The sequence below is a fragment of the Tursiops truncatus genome, chromosome 8, assembly GCF_011762595.2.
Source record: "Tursiops truncatus isolate mTurTru1 chromosome 8, mTurTru1.mat.Y, whole genome shotgun sequence".
In the NCBI taxonomy this organism is placed as follows: domain Eukaryota; kingdom Metazoa; phylum Chordata; class Mammalia; order Artiodactyla; family Delphinidae; genus Tursiops; species Tursiops truncatus.
The window spans coordinates 21,840,315-21,853,717 of NC_047041.1; the positions used below are offsets into that span (position 1 = coordinate 21,840,315).

The window sequence follows — 13,403 nt, forward strand, 5'->3', positions numbered from 1 at the left end:
TAATATTTTGTTGAGGGTTTTTGCATCTGTATTCATCTGTGATAGTGGTCTGTAATTTTCCTTTTTTGTGTGACATCTTTGTCTGGTTTTGGTATCAAGGTGATGCTGACCTCATAGAATGAGCCCAGGAATATTCCTTCTCCTGCAATTTTTTGGAATATTTTGAGAACAATAGGTGTCAACTTTTCTCTAAATGTTTGGTAGAATTCACCTGTGAAGCCATATGGTACTGGACTTTTGTTTGTTGGGAGTTTTTAAGTTATTGATTTAATTTAATTACTGGTAGCTGGTGTGTTCAAATTTTCTGTTTCTTCTTAGTTCAGTCTTGGGAGATTTACCTTTCTAAGAATTTGTCCATTTCTTCCAGGTTGTGCATTTTTGGCATATAGTTGTTTGTCGTAGTCTTTTGTGATCCTTTGAATTTTTGTGGTGTCAGTTGTAACTTCTCCTTTTTCATTTCTGATTTTAGTGATTTGGGCCCTCTCCCTTTTTTTCTTGAGTGTCTGACTAAACGTTTATCAATTTTGTTTATGTTTTCCAAGAACCAGCTTTTAGCTTCCTTGAACTTTTCTATTTTTTTTAATCTCTATTTTATTTATTTCTGCTCTGATCTTTATAATTTCTTTCCTTCTACTAACTTTGGGCTTTGTTTGTTCTTGCTCTAGTTCCTTTAGGTGTAAGGTTAGATGGTTTATTTGAGATTTTTCTTGTTTCCTGAGGTAAGCTTGTATTGCTATAAAATTCCCTTTTATAACTGCTTTTGCTGAGTACCATCAGTTTTTGGATCATTGTGCTTTTGTTTTCATTTGTCTCTAGGTGTTTTTTGATTTCCTCTTTGATTTCTTCAGTGATCCATTGGTTGTTTAGTAGTGTATTGTTTAGCCTCCACATGTTTATGATTTTTGCATTTTTTTTCTTGTAGTTGGTTTCAGTCTCATAGCATTGTGATCAGAAAAGATGCTTGATCTGATTTCAATTTTCTTAAATTTACCAAGCGTTGTTTTGTAGCCTAGCATGTGATTTATCCTGGAGAACATTCTGTGTGCACTTGAAAAGAACATGTATTCTGCTGCTTTCAGATAGAATGCTTTACATGCATCAATTAAGTTCTTCTGCTCTAATGTGTCATTTAAGGCTAGTGTTTCCTTATTGATTTTCTTTCTGGATGATTTGTCCATTGATATAAGTGGTGTGTCAAAGCCCCCTATTATTATTGTGTTACTGTGGATTTCTCCCTTTATGCCCATTAACATTTGTTTTATGTACTTAGGTGCTCCAATGTTGGGTGCATATATATTTATAATTGTTCTATCTTCTTGGATTGATCCTTTCATCATTATGTAGTGTCCTTCTTTAACAGTCTTTACTATATAATCTCTTTTGTCTGATATAAGATAGAAATGCTTATATTAGTTTCTTTTGATTTGCATGGAATATCTTTTTTCACACCCTCACTTTCAGTCTGTGTGTGTCTTCAGATCTGAAGCAAGTCTCTAGTAGGCAGAACATATTTAGGTCTGTTTTTTGTGTCCATTCAGTTACTCTGTGTTTTGATGGTAGAATGTAGTCCATGTACATTTAAGGTAATTATTGATATGTATGTTCTTATTGCCATTTTGTTACTTGTTTTGGGGTTGTTATTGTAGGTCATTTTTTTCTTTCTTCTTTTATTCTCTTGTGATTTGATGACTGTCTTTAGTGTTATGTTTGGATTCCTTTTTCTTTTTTTGTGTATATCTATTATAGGTTGTTGGTTTATTGTTACCATGAGGCTTTTATGTAGCCGTGTGTGTGTATACACAATTGTTTAAAGTTGCTGATCTCTTAAGTTTGAAAGCAGTTTAACAACCCTGCATTTTTACCTGCCCCCCGTGTTTACTGTTTGTGACATCATATTTTACATCCTTTTGTGTATCCCTTAACTACTCGCTGTGTATATAGATGATTTTACTACTTTTGTCCTTTAACCTTCCTACTAGCTTTATATGTGGTTGGCCTACTACCTTTACTGTATATTTGCCATTACCAATGAGATTTTTCCTTTCATAATTTTCATATTTCTAGTTGTGGCCTTTTCTGTTTAGAGAAATCACTTTAACATTTTTTATTATGTTGGTTTTGTGGTGCTGAACTCTTACCTCTTCCTTCTCTGTAAAACTTTTGATCTCTCCTCCAAATCTGAAGGAAAGCCTTGCTGGGTAGAGATTTCGTGGTTGTAGGTTTTTCTCTTTCATCATTGAAAATATATCATGTCACTTCCTTCTGGCCTGCAGATTTTTCTGCTGAAAAGTCAGCTGATTGCCTTCTGAGAGTTCCTTTGTAGGTAAGTTGTTGCTTTTCCCTTGCTGCTTTTCATAAGTATTCTATCTTTATTTTTAGGCATTTTAATCACAGTGTGTTTTGGGGTTGTCCTCTTTGGGTTGATTCTGTATGAGACTGTTTCTTTTCTCAACTTAGGGAAGTTTTCAGTTTTCGTGTCTTCAAATATGTTCTCTGCCCCTTTCACTCTCTCTTGTCCTTCTGGGATCCCTGTATTGGGAATATTGGTGCACTAGATGTTGTCCTAGAGCTCTCAAACTGTCCTTATTCCTTTTCATTCTTTTTGCTGTTCAGCATCAGTGATTTCCACTACCCTGGCTACTAGCTTGCTGATTCATTCTTCTGTATCATTCAGTCTACTGTTGATTCCTTCTAATGTATTTTTCATTTCAGTTATTGTATTCTTCATTTCTGTTTGGGTGTTCTTTAAATTTTCTAACTCTTTGTTAAAAACTTCTGACTTCTCACTCTGTGTATCCATTCTATTCCCAAGTTCTTTGATCACCTTTACAGTCACTACCCTAAACTTCTTCTCATGTAGATTTCCTATCTTCACTTCACTTAATTCTTCTCCTGCGGTTTTTATCTTGTTCCTTTGTCTGGAACATTTTCCTCTGTCGCCTCATTTTGCCTAAGTTGCTCTATTTTTATGTATCTGGTAGATTGGTTATGATTCCTAACCTTGGAGAAGTTGCCTTTTGTAGGGTATGTCCTACATGTTCCAGTAGCACAGTCCCCTCTCATCACCCAATCTATATGCTCTAGAAGTTCCCCTATGAGGGCTGCATGTATCCTTCTGTTGTGGCAGGCTGACTATGTAGATGGTCTGGAGGCTTGGATGGCCCAGGGTCTTACCTTGTGCAGAGGCTGCCAGCCACTGGTTGTTGGGACTGGGTCACAACGTGGCTGACTGTGGAACCCCAGGGGGCCCCGGGGCTTATGCTATCTCACTGGTTTGCAGAGTCAGGGTCCAGAGGACTCCAGGGCTATTGCTCACCCACTGGGTGAAGCCAGGTCCTGGGGTTCATGTTGGACTATTGCCAGGCAGAGCTGGGTCCTGGAAGCTGGTTGCAGAGCCCAGGGATCCCAGAGTTCGTGTCAGGTCACTGGTTGGGGGAGGGTTTCCTGATACAGTTGGGTATGGGGTCCAGGGTGTCTCAGAGCTTGTGTCAGCCTGCTCTTGGGCGGGGCTGAGGCCCAGCTGGTCTCACAGCAAGGTCTGGCCTGCTGTGAGCAGGCTGGGTACCGTAGGCTGCAGGATAGTGGTTTACTTGTCTGCCCCCTGGTGGATAAGACTGGTCTAGAGGCTAGTGCAGGCTTCCTGTAGGGCAGTGGGGGACCCAGGGGCTTCCAGAGATGGTGCCTGCCCAATGGTGAATGGAGCTGTGTCCAGGGCCTTCTGGTGGGCAGGGCCATGTCTAGAGGCATGTCTAGAGGTGGGTGTGGACTCAGGAGGTCTTCAGGCAGCCTGTCTGCTAATGGGTGGAACTTTGTCCCCACCCAGTTAGTTGCTTGGCATGAGGCATCCCAGCACTGGCACCTACAGGCTGTTGGGGCTATGTCTTGGCACTAATGAGCCAGAGGGAGCATCCCACAATGTCACCTGCAAGCACCAGCTTCCACGTAGTAGAAGAAGCTTCCAAGAATGGTTGCCGCCAGTGTCTTATTTCCCCAGGGTGAGCCACAGCCACCCAACCCCTGCCTGTCTGGGGGACTCTCCAAGACCAGCAGATAGGTCTGTCCCAGGCTTCTATCAAATTACTGCTTTTGCCCTGGGTCCTGGTACATGTGAGATTTTGGGTGCACCCTTTAAGAGCGAAGTCTCTATTTCCCTCCAGTCCTGTGGGGCTCCCGAAATTAAGCTCTGCTGCCTTCAGAGTCAAATGCTCTGGGGGCTTGTCTTCCTGGTACAAGACCCCTGGGCTGGGGAACCTGATGTGGGGCTCAGAGCTCTCACTCCAGTGGGAGGACCTCTGCAATGTAATTATTCTTCCATTTGTGGGTCACCCACCCTAGGGTATGGGACTTGACTATATCACGAGTCCACCCCTCCTACCTATCTCATTGTGGTTCCTTCTTTATGTCCTTAGTTGTAGAAGATCTTTTCTGATAGGTTCTGGTCTTTTTCAGTGAGGGTTATTCTGCATATAGTTGTGATTTTGGTATGTTTGTGAGAGGAGGTGAGCTCAAGGTCTTTCTCCTCTGCTGTCTTGGCCCAACCTCTCTCATCAGTAATCTTAATTCCACCTTTTGAGTACATGTTAGTATAGTTAGTCACGTATACAAATTATAAAAGGAATTTAAAGACCTTCTACTCCAACTGCCTTACTTTACAATGAGGAAACTGAGGCAGCCAAAATAACTCACCATGTCACACTACTTAGGAAAAAGTCTTAGATTAGCCCACACCCTCCCCTACCCCCATCAAGTCCTAAACTACTGAGCTCAACTGCCATGGGTGGAGGAGGAATCTGAGTCGGTATGAATGAAGTTCTTTTCCTTTTGAAAGGCTACATGGAATTTTTTAAACTAAGTGTTTTGAACATACTTAACTTGTAAGTCCCCTTCACTTAACAGCAGTGTGTTTTAACTGCTATGAACATCAGCTTCCAAATCTGTAAAATGAGAGATGGTACCTACCTTCAGGGCTTAGGTATTGTTTCTCTCTTCTTCCTCCCTTTCCTCTTAAAGTCACTTTCTAGTGTTAAGCTGTTGAAAAATAACCAGATTTACTGCCTTTAATTCTTCACTATTCTTTTCACTCCTCACCTCAAACCCTAGACCATTTGAGTTCTGCCCTCACCATTTTCCTGGAACTGTTTTGTTGAAGGTCTTAATGAACAACTGATGACTTTTTTCCCAGACATCTTCTCAGTCTTCAACTTGTTATCCCCTTCAGTTTCAGTACTACAGACCACCACTGCTTTTTATTCTTCTTTTTCTGCTGCTTTATTCACTACTCTCCATCTTGTTCACAGATTCTCCTCCTTTCTTCACCTCTTCAGATTACATTTTTTTCAGGGATGTGTTTCTGCCTTTTTTCTTATTCTTTGCCCCTTTGGGCAGTTCTAGTCATTCCCATAGTATTATTTATGCAACTGTCTTTGTGTGATAACAAATATGACATCTCTTTTAAGTGCTGGCTGCCTGCCTTATCTCCCCATGTCACCTAGTCCCCTGGTAATTCCACACTCAGTATATTTGAAGCTGCACTCATCTCTTCTTCCCCAGCCACAATGTGTTTTCTCTACTGTGTTCTTCATCTTCGTTAATCTCAAAAATGTGTATGTGAATACAGGAGACTTAGATTATCCAAAGCAATTTAAAAAAAAAAAGTTGGTAGATTTATACTACCTAATTTCATGATTTACTGTAAAGATAGAATAATAAGGCAATGTGGTTCTGGCATAGTTTAATTCTTAAAAAGATCAGTGAAACAGAATAGACAGCCTAGAAATAGACCCATGGTCTTACAGTCATGTGATTTTCAACAAAGGTACCAAAGAAATCCACTGAGGAAAGGAAAACCTTTTATGCATATGGTGCTGGAACAATATGGTATTCGTATAGAAAAACAAAATGAAGCTTAGCGCCTACCTTATACCATAAACCAAAATTAATTTAAGATAGATCATAGACTTAGATGTAAAAACTAAAATCATACAGGTTTTAGTGGAAAACATAGGAGAGTATCTTCATGACTTGGGGGTAGGCAAAGATTTCTTAGAAAGGACACAGAAAACAAATACCATTTTAAAAATGATAAATTAGACTTCATCAAAATTAAAAACTTTTTAAGTTTTAAGAAAATGTACAGGCAAATCACAGACTGGGAGAAAATATTTGCAAAACATTTGACAGAGGATATATATATGTGTATATATATGTATATTGTATAGGTATGTATGTGCATATGTGTGTATATATATGTATATCAGGAGATAGATAGATACAGGATATATAAAAAATTCCTACAACTCAATAATAAAAAGATACATAACACAATATTTTTAAGTAGGCAAAATATTTGGAGACAGTTCACAAATTAATATATACAAATAATCAGAACATGAGTGTTCAACATTATTAGTCATCAGAGAAATGCACATTAAAATCTTAATGAGACGCTACTATATATACACTAGAATGGCCAAAATTTAGAAGATTGATAATGCAAATGTTGACACGGTTGTGAAGTAACTAGAATTATCCTGCAGTATTGTTGAAAATATAAATTGGTACAACCACTTTGGAAAACTTACTGGTATTTTTTTTCTAATAATAAACATAACACCTATTCTGTGACCCAGCAGTTCCACTGTGAGATATTTCTCGAAGAAAAATGTAAACATAGGTCATAAAAAAGATCAATAGAAGTTTAATAGCAGTTTTATTCATAATAGCTAAAAACTGGAGAGAGCCCACGTATCCATCAGTAGGAGAATGAATAAGAAAACTGATATATTTATACAGTGGAATACTGTTCATCAATATAAAGGAATGGGTTACTAATAAACGTAACAAAAACATGCTGAGTGAGAAATATCTTACACGAAAAGAGTACATACTAAGGTTTTGTTAATATGAAATTCTAGAATAGGCAAAACTAATCTTCAGTGGGAAGAAAAATCATAATAATGGTTGCCTTGGGGTTGATGGAGTAGGGATTGACTGTTGTAAGGAATTTGAGGGACTTGGGGGCTGATCAATGAAAAAATATGACCCTTGGACAGGTTTGCATAAGAAAGGAAGTCCCTTACAGCATGAGACAATCTAGAGGTTTATGGCCAAAGGACCACTATCCAAAAAAAGGAGGAGGGCAAAGGAATTCCTGAGGTGAAGGAGATTGGAGTGGGTGGCTCTGGAGATTACATGTCTAAATGATGTTGCTCAGTAGCATGGTGGGGAGTCTGGGTCAGAGAACTCCAAAGGTAGTAGTGACTTGGGTCTTATAACCACAAGCCTCTGTCTTATCAATGGCTAGCAGGTGTTGGGTGTAGTTTTGTGGAGTATACAAAGCAGGCAAGCTATAAAATGGTTAAAAATCTGCTTGTTTTGGGTTATTTTTTAAATAATTGGGTATATATAAAAATGTTAGTTTAGTTCCAGCAGACTTTGGAGCTAATGGATCTCAGCCTGCAACAAAGAGATAAACAACTTGAGCCAATACATAGAGGCTGTCTTCATCTAATTACTATAACAACTGAAAAGGGATAAAAGGAAATTTTTTGGAGTGATGATAATGTTCTATATCTTGATAAGGGTTTAAATTACACAAGTGAATACGTTTGTCAAAACTCAGAAAATATACACCTAAGAATTGTGCATTTCACTGTACATGATATGCATGCTGAAGTATTTAGGGGGAAATGTATGCAGATTTTACTGAAATGTCAAAAATAGAATGGGTTAATTGAGAGAGAGTTAGATAGGTATCTGATAAAGCAAGTACAGTAAAATTTTAATGGTAGAATCTAGTTTGGGATATACATATGTTTATTATAAAACTTTTAATTTTGCTTTTTGTTTAAAAAATTTTATAATAAAATATTAAGGACCATCATGTGGAGACAGACTGAGGGACCTGTTAGAAAACTATGCCATTGCATTAAAAAAATTATAGAGCTTTATATTTCTTGACCAAATTTAACCTATAATTTTTTGTAGAAACTCAATCCTATATTTTATCATTTGACTAAAGATCTGTGGTGTTTGATCTGTTACAGGGAAAGTCCTTCTGCTAGCGTGGACACATGTGCATTTCTGTCATCATTTTTGTGCTCCAATAGAACTCTGCTAATTGATGGCCGGGTAGAACTGAAAAGAGGTCTGCAGAGGCAGGAGCGACATCTTTTCCTGTTCAATGATCTGTTTATCGTGGCCAAAATCAAGTAGGTATTCTGGACGCTCTCTCCTGGTTATCATTATAAAATTGCATTTCCACCAACAAAGGTAACCTTTATATTCAATGTTCACTGTAAGAATATCTGGCCTCTGTTACCATAACTAATATCTGAAGTGAGTCTTATATTTGTTTTGTTTTGATTTGGTTTTGAAAAGATGTTTTAATTATTTATTCATTCAACAAGTGTTCATTTAAGTCCCACTCTGTGCCATTCTCTGAATAAATAAAGGGGATACAGTGAAGAATATGATGGGTACAGTCCCTGCTTTTTGATGCTTTCATTCTAATGTGTGTAGGGAGAGATGACAAATTGTGCTTAATGCTGTGAATAAAATACGGTGAAGTGAAATATGGGATATATGTTAGGTAAGTATAGTCGGGGGGAAATAAATCAATGAAGAATGAAAAACAACTAGTCATGCAGATATTAGGGAGATGGGTATTCTAGGCAGAGGGAACAGCAGGTACAAGGGTGGTAGGGAAAGTTTGGCCCTTTGGAGGAGTTAAAAGAAGGCCAGCATAATAAGCAGGAAGAGAGTAATATAAATTGAGATTGGAGAAATAGACAAGGATCAAGTTATCAGGACCTTTATGGGCTGCATTAATTATCTATTAATTATCTATTGCTGTATAACAAATTACCCCAAAACATAACAGTTTATGACTACAAACATCTTATACATTTTCTCTGAGTCAGGAATCTGGGAATGGCTTAGCTAGTGGTTCTGGCTCAGGGGCCCTCATGAGGTTGCAATCAAGGTGTTGAACCAGGGTTATAGTCATCTCAGAGCTTAACTGGAGAGAATCTTGAAACTTCCCAGATCACTTATGTGGATCCTGGCAGGCCTCAGTTCCACAATGGCTGCTTTCCAGAGTTCTTCTCCATGTAAGTTTCTCCACAGGGCTGCTTGTAAGGTGGTATTGTTTCCTTCAAAGTGAAAGATCCAAGAGAGTGAGGAAGAGAGTATTAAAGGGAGAGAACACCTAAAATAGAAGCTGCAGTCTTTTATAACCTAATTTTGAAAGTAGTATACCATCATTTCTGATGTAGGGGCTATTGGCCACACAGATCAACCTTGGTATAATTGGAAGGGCCTCCAGCCCTACCTCTCACCAAGGTGATAGCTGCCAACACACCCTGGGGGAAGATATGACGCATGCTCAGTTCAGATCCAACTCTCCCACCAAAGCCACTGAGAACACACATACTTGAATAGGAATACTCCCACACAAGGACACTGCTTCAAGACTGGGATAGGTAAGTATTCACCTAATTTCATAGAGACAGAGAAAGTTAAACAAAATGAGAAGAAAGAGGAATTTGTTTCAAACAAAAGAACAAGAAAAAAAACTGAAAAAAACAACTAATGAAACAGATAAATAACTTACCAGATAAAGAGTTCAAAGTAGTAGTAATAAAAAAGCTAACTGAACTTGGGAAAAGAATAGATGAGCACAGTGAGAATTTTGACAAGGAACTAGAAAATATAAAAAGTACCAGTCAGAGCTTAAGAATACAATAACTGAAATGAAAAACACTCTAGAAGGAATTAACAGACTAGATAATACAAAAGAATGCATAAGTGTTCTAGAAGATAGAATAATGAAAATCACTAATCAAAAAGAAACTGTAGGACAACACCAAGCATACTAACATTTGTATTATACTGGTTCCAGAGGAGAAGAGAGAGGGAAACGGGCCAAAAAGGTATTTGTGGACATTATGACTGAAAACTTCCCAAACCTGAAGAAGGAAACAGATAACTAGGTGCAGGAACCATAGAGAGTCCCAAACAAGATGAAACAAAAGAGACCCACACCAAAACATACCACATTAAAATGGCAAAAGTTAAAGATAGAGAGACTTCTAAAGGCAGCAAGGAAAAAACAAAGTGTCACGTACAAGGAAACCCCCATAAGGCGATCAGCTGATTTTTCTACAGAAACTTTGCAGGCCAGAACAGAATGGCATGATATATTAAAAGTGCTGAGAGGGAAAAACCTACAACCTAAGTTACTCTACCTAGCAAGGTTTTCATTCAGAATTGAAGGAGAGATAAAGAACTTCTCAGACAAGCAAGAACTAAAAGAGTTCATCAATACTAACTTGACCCTAAAACATGTTAAAGAGCCTTCTCTTAGTAGAAAAGGAAAGGCTACAACAAGAAGTAACAAATTACAGAAAAGGAAACATACAACTAATAAAGGAAAATATACAGTAAAGGCTGTGGATCAATGACTTAAATAAGACAGTATGAAGTCTAAAGGACAAAAATTGTAAAAATCAGCTATAAATAAAATAAACAGTTAAGGGATAAATATGAACTTGTGAAATAGGACATCAAAAACACAAAATGTGGGGGAAAGAAGAAAAAATGTAGATTTTTTTAGAATGTGTTTGAACTTAAATGACTATCAGGTTAAAACAAGTAGATATACGTCAACATATATGAACCCCATGGTAATCACAAATAAAAAACCTACAATAGATACACAAAAACTAAAAAGAAAGGAACACAAATATTCCACTAAAGAAAATCATCAAACCACAAGAAAAAAGGAACAGAGAGGAAAACAAAAACACCAGAAAACCAATAACAAAATGGCAATAAGAGTACCTATCAATAATCACTTTAAATGTCATTGGAAAAAATACATCAAAAAACATTGATTGTATTAAAAAATCCAAGATCCATCTATATACTACCTACAGGAGACTTACTTCACAGCTAAAGACACATACAGCCTGAAAGTGAGGGGATGGAAAAAGATATTTCATGCAAATGGAAAAGACAAGAAAGCTGGAGTAGCAATACTCATATCAGATAAAGTAGACTTTAAAACAAAGGCTATAAGAAAAGACAAAATGGGCATTAGGTAAGGATAAAGGGATCAATACAAGAAGAGGTATTATACTCATTGACATACATGCACCCAGTACAGGAGCATCTAAATATATCAAGCAAATGTTAAAAGAGAGAAAATGTTAAAAGGGAGAAACTGACAATAATACAATTATAGTAGGGGATGTGAGCACCCCACTTACATCAATGAACAGATCATCCAGACAGAAAATCATTAAGGCAACAGTGGTCTTAAATGGCATAATAGACCAGGTGGACTTAATAGATAGCTACAGCACACTCCAACCAAACCCAGCAGAATACACATCCTTTTCAAGTGTACATGGAACATTCTCCAGGATGGATCACATACTAGACCAGAAAACAAGTGTCACCAAATTTAACAGGATAGAAATTATATCAAGCATCTTCCAATCACAACTGCATGAAACTGGAAATCAATTACAAAAAGAAAAATGGGAAAGTCACAAACATGTGGAGACTAAACAACATGCTACAAAATAAACAATGGGTCAATGAAAAAAATCAAAGAAGAAATCAGAAAATACCTTGAGACAGATGAAAGTGGAAACAGAACACTTCAGAGTTTATGATATGCAGCTAGAGTGGTTCTGAGAGGGAAGTTTATAGCAATACAGGCCTTCCTCAGGAAACAAGGAAAATCTCAAATAAACAACCTAACCTACCATCTAAAGGAGTTAGATAAAGAAGAACAACGAAAGCCCAAAGTCTTTCTTTCTTTGGCTAAGGTATTTTATTTGCTCCATTTTATGCTGAATGTTGACAATGTTTGCCTAAAATTATTTTGAGTTTATTGTCATTCTTTTCCATACTGAATTAGAACAAGTATTAAAGCTGGATGCGACCTTAGGGACCACTTTTGATATTCATTAGAAAGCTGAATTAAAAATTATTTTTCCAAAAAAAAAAATTATTTTTCCTATAGAAGTAGGGCTTTACATTTTTTTAAAAACAATGTTCATGAGCATCAGAGTATTTAGAAAGAAGCTGATATTATCTCTGTTAATAGCCATAGAGCACCTATTTGGAATTTACTAAAAGGAAATGAAAGTAGTTATTTCATACCCTCTTAAGCCATCTCTATTCTCATACTTTATTTCCTAAACAAATAGGGAAGTAATGATGAATTCTGTGTAAGTCAAAAAGATGAGGAGAAAAAAAGTTCTGATTATTAATTCATTACCAGTAGAATTACCATCAGATACTTGTGGAATATACCATATTCTCTACCCCAAAACGTATTTAATAGACCATCTCCATCTTAGAATGGAAGGAAATCTCTCTAGAATCCTATGTATTTCAACGGTTCACTGGAATTCATACTTTTAAATTTCCATTGGAATAGTCTAATACTGTTGGAAATTGAGAGTGAAAAATCTGAAGATACACACTGTGACCCTAATACTATCCATCTTAATATAAAGCTTTATTGGAATACTTGTTTTAAATATTTTTAAACTAGTACCTCTAGCTTTATGGACATAAATGTTCATGAGATTTCTCCCCTACTTCCATAATAAACAGTCCCATCAGAAAGCCTTGTAGGTGAGGAGATTTGAAAAAGTAAGTCTTAAGATAGTAAAGCTGAAGGAAACTTCATGGATACAAAGTCACCTCCAGGTGCTTTGTAAGAATGACTATATCCAGGGCTTTTTATAGATACTTAATGGTTATGAGCATAAACAAGCTCAAGAATCAACCCTGCTCAGGTTCGGATTCTAGCTCTGCTAGTTAAGCTGTTTGACTTTTGGCAAATTACTTAACCTCCCTGTGACAACATTTCCTCATCTCTAAAATGTTTGAGGATTAAACTTAATATGTGTAAAGTGTTAACAGTGACTGGCAAATGGTAAGTTCTCAATAAATATTGACCATTAGAATGGAAGTATTGTTTACACTTTTGGACAGTTCCTTGTTTTTTATATAATGAGGTGGAAATCTTGGTACTTTATTGATCTAGGGAAGGAATCGTTGGAATGGCTTTTTCCAAGTCAATAGGTATACAAGTTCCCACATGGTATTTGAAGTATCTAATATAAAGAGAGGCCTGCATTAAAAAACTCAAAATGTATGAAAACAGATATGGAAACATAGTTTTCCTTGGAAAAGATTCATAGTTTCAGTTTTATATTACCTAGATAGCTGCCATCAAGAAATAAGATTTTTAAAAGGAAAAAACAAAAGAAGTAGGATTTTACTTTTTAAAAAATTGAATGATTTATAGCAATAGGGTGAAAAATACTGAAATGAAATATAGAATGAAGGCATTGTGCCTCAAGGCACTTTTCTATTGT

General features: G+C 36.9%; 1 protein-coding gene across 1 annotated transcript in view; it reads left to right on the forward strand.

Moving 5' to 3' along the window:
• The window catches only part of ARHGAP20 (Rho GTPase activating protein 20), a 146,828-nt gene that overhangs the window by 80,038 nt on the left and 53,387 nt on the right, over positions 1–13,403 (forward strand). The window contains exon 3 of the mRNA XM_019941924.3: positions 8,046–8,210. Within this exon, the coding sequence (XP_019797483.1) occupies positions 8,046–8,210 (165 nt within the window). The remainder of the gene's footprint in view (positions 1–8,045; positions 8,211–13,403) is intronic.